The sequence below is a fragment of the Pristiophorus japonicus genome, chromosome 6 (genome assembly GCF_044704955.1).
Source record: "Pristiophorus japonicus isolate sPriJap1 chromosome 6, sPriJap1.hap1, whole genome shotgun sequence".
In the NCBI taxonomy this organism is placed as follows: Eukaryota; Metazoa; Chordata; class Chondrichthyes; family Pristiophoridae; genus Pristiophorus; species Pristiophorus japonicus.
Genome location: NC_091982.1, coordinates 106,090,455 through 106,096,454, shown reverse-complemented (window position 1 = coordinate 106,096,454; position 6,000 = coordinate 106,090,455). Strand labels below are relative to the sequence as shown.

Here is a 6,000-nt window from a genome sequence, read left to right as displayed (position 1 = left end):
GGGAGGGAAGGAAAGAGGAGGGAGGGAGGGAAGGAAAGAGGAGGGAGGGAGGGAAGGAAAGAGGAGGGAGGGAGGGAAGGAAAGAGGAGGGAGGGAGGGAAGGAAAGAGGAGGGAGGGAGGGAAGGAAAGAGGAGGGAGGGAGGGAAGGAAAGAGGAGGGAGGGAGGGAAGGAAAGAGGAGGGAGGGAGGGAAGGAAAGAGGAGGGAGGGAGGGAAGGAGGGAGGGAGGGAAGGGAGGGAGGGAGGGAAGGAAAGGGGAGGGAGGGAAGGAGAGAGGAGGGAGGGAGGGAAGGAGAGAGGAGGGAGGGAGGGAAGGAGAGAGGAGGAGGGAGGAAAGGAGAGAGGAGGGAGGGAGGAAAGGAGAGAGGAGGGAGGGAGGAAAGGAGAGAAGGAAGGTGAGAGGAGGGAGGGAGGGAGGGAAGGAGAGAGGAGGGAGGGAGGGGAGGAAGGAGGGAGGGAGGGGAGGAAGGAGGGAGGGAGGGGAGGAGGGAGGGAGGGGAGGAGGGAGGGAGGGGAGGAGGGAGGGAGGCGAGGAGGGAGGGAGGCGAGGAGGGAGGGAGGGAAGGAGAGAGGAGGGAGGGAGGGAGGGAAGGAGAGAGGAGGGAGGGAAGGAGGGAAGGAGAGAGGGAGGGAAGGAGAGGAGGGAAGGAGAGAGGAGTGAAGGAGAGAGGAGGGAAGGAGAGAGGAGGGAAGGAGAGAGGAGGGAGTGAAGGAGAGAGGAGGGAGTGAAGGAGAGAGGAGGGAGTGAAGGAGAGAGGAGGGAGTGAAGGAGAGAGGAGGGAGTGAAGGAGAGAGGAGGGAGTGAAGGAGAGAGGAGGGAGTGAAGGAGAGAGGAGGGAGTGAAGGAGAGAGGAGGGAGTGAAGGAGAGAGGAGGGAGTGAAGGAGAGAGGAGGGAGTGAAGGAGAGAGTGAAGGAGAGAGTGAAGGAGAGAGGGAAGGAGAGAGGGAAGGAGAGAGGGAAGGAGAGAGGGAAGGAGAGAGGGAAGGAGAGAGGGAAGGAGAGAGGGAAGGAGAGAGGGAAGGAGAGAGGGGAGGAGGGAGGTAGGGAGGAGGGAGGAAGGGAGGAGGGAGGAAGGGAGAGAGGAGGGAGGGAGGGAGGGAGAGAGGAGGGAGGGAGGGAGGGAGAGGGAGAGAGGAGGGAGGGAGGGAGGGAGAGAGGAGGGAGGGAGGGAGGGAGGGAAGGAGAGAGGAGGGAGGGAAGGAGAGAAGGAGAAAGGGAGGGAAGGAGAAAGGGAGGGAAGGAGAGAGGAGGGAAGGAGAGAGGAGGGAGGGAGGGAGGGAAGGAGGGAGGGAGGGAAGGAGAGAGGAGGGAGGGAGGGAAGGAGAGAGGAGGGAGGGAGGGAAGGAGAGAGGAGGGAGGGAGGGAAGGAGAGAGGAGGGAGGGAGGGAAGGAGAGAGGAGGGAGGGAGGGAAGGAGAGAGGAGGGAGGGAGGGAAGGAGAGAGGAGGGAGGGAAGGAGAGAGGAGGGAGGGAGGGAAAGAGAGAGGAGGGAGGGAGGGAAGGAGAGAGGAGGGAGGGAGGGAAGGAGAGAGGAGGGAGGGAGGGAGGGAGGGAGGGGAGGGAGGGAGGGGAGGGGAGGGAGGGAGGGAGGGAGGGAGGGAGGGAGGGAGGGAGGGAGGGAAGGAGAGAGGAGGGAGGGAGGGAAGGAGAGAGGAGGGAGGGAGGGAAGGAGAGAGGAGGGAGGGAGGGAAGGAGAGAGGAGGGAGGGAGGGAGGGAAGGAGAGAGGAGGGAAGGAGAGAGGAGGGAGGGAAGGAGAGAGGAGGGAGAGAAGGAGGATGAATGGCCGGGCCCAAGACCTCGGGCTGGATTTACAGGTAGGTGGCGTCGGGTCTCGGGCGGGGGGGGGGGGGGGGGTTCGCGGGGGGGGCGGGGGGGTGTCGGAGGACTTGGGGGGGGGGGGGGGGGGGGGAGAGAGTCGCGGAGGTCTGCGGGGGCGGTGAGCGGGGGTCAGGTCGGGTGGGAGGAGCCTTATCCACGCAGCCCCAGTGAGGCCATTCGGCCAGGGCTGGGGGCTGTGTGCTTCGGGCCCCTCCCACAGTTTTGGGCGCCTGGAGCTACTGCACATGCACGCCCAACTGTAGCGCACATGTGCAGAGGTCCCGGCACTGTTTTCAGCGCAGGGACCTGGCTCCGCTCCCTAGAGCTTGTGCTGCGCTGCACCCAGCTCCAGAGGACCTGCAGGGAGCCGGAGAATAGGTAAGTTTTTTTTAGGCGCACTTTCTGGCGCGAAATACGGGCATCCAGGTCCGGGCTGCGCCGTTTTAGGCGTGGCCCGAAACTTGGGCCCATTGTTTCTGAAAAATATTTCTCTTCACATTTCTGTTCAATGTTTGCACAGACACAGCATAACAATTGCTTTAGCACCTACACATTTCCTTGTAGTACACCTTGAACTCCAATCGGCAAGTAATGATATGGCCGGGGGGGTGGGGGGGCTACCAAAATTTAATTATGCTACATTATGGGGTTTCCATTGGACTCAATCTACAAGGTGATGGTTTGGACACCCCTCTAAAGACAAAGGCGCCGATTTTCAGCAAGGCCTCTGGCCGCCCACGTGCCGCCGAGGTTACGGACGGTACTTTGGGCGGGATATTCAGGAATAAGGTCCCTCGAAGGTTGGCGAGCGGCAAATGGAAGGCGAACGCTGTCAATCTGGGCGGCAGGTCTCATTCTCGGCAGCAGAGGCGCTTGCTGCCCTAGTGCCGCCGAGGATGGAGTCCGGCCCACGGGGTGTCGAAAACCTGAAAAAAACCCAGCAAAAAATAAAAAAAGTATCCGACGACCTTCAGGGGACCCCATTCAGGTAAGTCGCTGCTGAAAAAATATATTAAAATGTTCATGTACCTTTTTTTCAGGTTCTTCATACTCACCGTCGGGGACAGACCAGCCTCCAGCCAGCGGTCCACCCCTTTCTGCCGCCGAGTCCCGCCCACAGTAATTTGGGAGCTCAGCGGGCGGGAGCTCAGTTGCGCCACTTTGGCCGTCCGCTGACATCAGCGAGCGGTTCCCGACAGCTCTCCCTTCCCGCCTGCTCCAGGCCACCCCGAAAGTGGCACTGGACGGATCTTCAGGAGGAATGTCGGCGGGAATGGGTGGCAGTCGCCGGTGAGGTGCTGAAAATCGGCCCCAAAGTCACTGGAAAATTCATCCCAAAATTTTACCAGCTAAAATTTTCCAAGAGGAATATACTTTATCGACCTATATAGGGCTTGTGAAGGCACAGTTATATTGCTACCATTCAAAGCAATGCAAAAGTAGCACTATAGCTCTAGTCTCAGGTCGCGGCCAAAACCTGGCGTGGAAGAGTTCAAGATCCCAGATTTGCGGGGTTGGGGTACCACTAGATTGATACTTCCTAGATTTATGGCCCCCGTACAAGGTACAGCAGAGTCTAAAACAAGATCAGGGTGGTATGAGAGTTTACAATGATGTTAAACATTTTGTAGAATGACGCTACTCCCACATGCAGTCGATGCATTTAAACCAACTATTCTGTAAGGGATCTCTGGATGTGCATGTGAAGACGCATGTACAGTGCTCTCTCACAGACCCAAAATGTGGATTCGCATTGGAGCAATATAAATTGCCATCAGAGATTGGTATCTCCAGTATAGGCACAGCTTAAACTATCCATTGGAGTTTCTTTCTTTGCAGCTGTAAACTCTTGTGTTATTTTAACTGGCAATGCTGGCTGGTATGATTTGGTGCCCAGACTGGGTGGTGGGCCTTTTCCTTGAACTGCTGCAGTGCTTGTGGTGAAGTTGACCCCACAATGGTGTTCAGTAGGTCGGGAGCTCCAGGGTAGTGGCGCAGCAATGATGATGGAACAGCAATGCGTGTTCGAGTAAAGATGGCGTGTGATTTGGAGGAGGACTTGGTGTGGGGGGAGGAGGATGATGGTGTTCCAACTGTGTGCTTAGAGATGTCTGATCATAAAATGCCAAATTAATACATTATAGTTTTTGATGGGCATGTTTCACTATACCAAAGGTTTTACAACTTTCACATGAACCCCCTGTAAATGTTAACAGTTTGCCAGAACGTCCAATTCTAAAATATAACTTCAAAGAAATACACCACTGTTGTTGCAGCAAACATATTTTGTTGGTACACAACAGAAGTAACGGGTTAGTATGTCAACTAATAAAGCAAAATTTAGAAACACATTAAGTGTTTGAAGAACCCTGTTTAATAGACAAAAGGAGTGCACAGAAACACCTGCCATGGGTGTTCTGCAATATTAGCCTGAAAAATGTTGAGGATAAAAACAATTAGAATAAAACAACCAGCTTACATCTTTCAAAGTAATGATGTTTGGATGCTGTCCATAGCGCATTAGTATCTCAATTTCCTCTGAAGGGTCTCGTTTGCTCTTATCAATTATCTGTAAATTTAAAACAATTTAATTAACAAAGACAAGCTAATGGATATTTCTGTTTACCATAAAACCAATCCCCAATAACTGCAAGCAGTTTCTCTTCAATTGTGCAATCCTGCATCTTTACTGTCCTCTTGTGGTTGTTATGGATAATTGCAGCAACACAAGCCACAAAACAACCTGCAGTTATTTAAGGTAGAAAAAAGATCCCAAGGCACTTCACAAAGACGCAAGGAAAAAATGGATATTGACCCAAAGGAGGATACAGTCAGAGGAGTGACCAGAAGCTTGATCAAAGAGGTAGGTTTTAAGGAGGGTCTTAAAGGAGTAGGGAGAGGTGTAGAAACAGAGGGGTTTATGGAGGGAATTCAAGAGCTGTGGCGGTTGAAGCCGCGACCATCGATGGTGGGTTGAAGTAAGGGGAGGAATATCAAAGAGACCAGAGTTAGAGAAGCTTTGAGTAGGATAGGATACGGACAGGAGTTTTGCAGGAGCTGATTGAAAAGTGGAGGATTGGGGGCCAGCCAGGAGAGTATTAGAATAGCTGAATTTGGAGGTGACTAAAGTGTAGATAAGGGTTTCAGCAGCAGGTGAGTTGAGACAGGGGCACAGTCTGACGGTTATTGAAGTGGAAATCAGCAGTCTTTGTGACTGGAACAATATGGGGTTGAAATGCAGCTCTGGGTTGAATAGGATGCTGAGATTGTAAACAGCATCTGTCAGTGTGAGACAGTGGGAGAGGGATGGAATTGGTAGCAAGGGCCGGAGATGGTGGCTTCGGACTTACAAATGTTTAGTCTGGATGCTGGACGAGTAGTCTGACAACACAGAGGCAGTGGAGAAGTCGAGGAAAGTGGAGGGGAGGTAGAGCTGGGTGTCAAGAGTACATGTCGAAGCTGACCCCCATGCCTGTGGACGATGTCACTAAGAGGCAGCATGTAGATGAGGAAGTGGAGGGTGTCAAGGATGGATCGTTGGAGAAGTCCAGAGGTAATGGTGTGGGAGGGGACTTACTTTGGTTAAGGTTGACTAGTTGAATGGAACCAATCTAGTAACGGGGGTCAGGAGGATCGTGTCCTCAACTGTATTAAAGACTTGAGAGTGAGAGTGAGAGTGAGAGTGAGAGTGAGAGTGAGAGTGAGAGTGAGAGTGAGAGTGAGAGTGAGAGTGAGAGTGAGAGAGCTCGAGGAGGGATCATACACCAGTCACAGGGGATGTGATTGGGATAAAGTCCTTCACAGATGTACTATTAAACATCTTTCAAAGATATATCAAAGGACTTCAGAAACCGTATCCCATAACTACATTAGATGGACAGACTGTCAATTACATAGCACATTTGAATTGAATGGCATGGCCTGATTCCTTGACTTATGACAAATACTTTAAATGACCTGTTAGATGGTCACCCTCCAACTGGAAGCAAACTAAACATGCAGACGAAGGCATTCCTGAACTATGCAAGTCTCTGCCTTGATCTGAGGTGTGAAAATTAGCCAGACTGTTAAGTATATTTGATCCAACTTGCATAAACAGTTGGCAATAACTGACATTAACCTTGTGTGTACCATGACCAGTATGAGGGGGTACAATAAATAATCTAACATAGGGGGAGAAA

The 6,000-nt window shown here is 52.7% G+C and overlaps 1 protein-coding gene across 3 annotated transcripts in view; it reads right to left on the bottom strand.

The window, feature by feature from the left end:
* The window catches only part of LOC139265751 (ribosomal protein S6 kinase alpha-6), a 170,419-nt gene that overhangs the window by 23,906 nt on the left and 140,513 nt on the right, over positions 1-6,000 (bottom strand). For all 3 annotated transcript variants that reach the window (XM_070883105.1, XM_070883107.1, XM_070883108.1), the window contains one exon: positions 4,299-4,388. In XM_070883105.1, the coding sequence (XP_070739206.1) occupies positions 4,299-4,388 (90 nt within the window). The remainder of the gene's footprint in view (positions 1-4,298; positions 4,389-6,000) is intronic.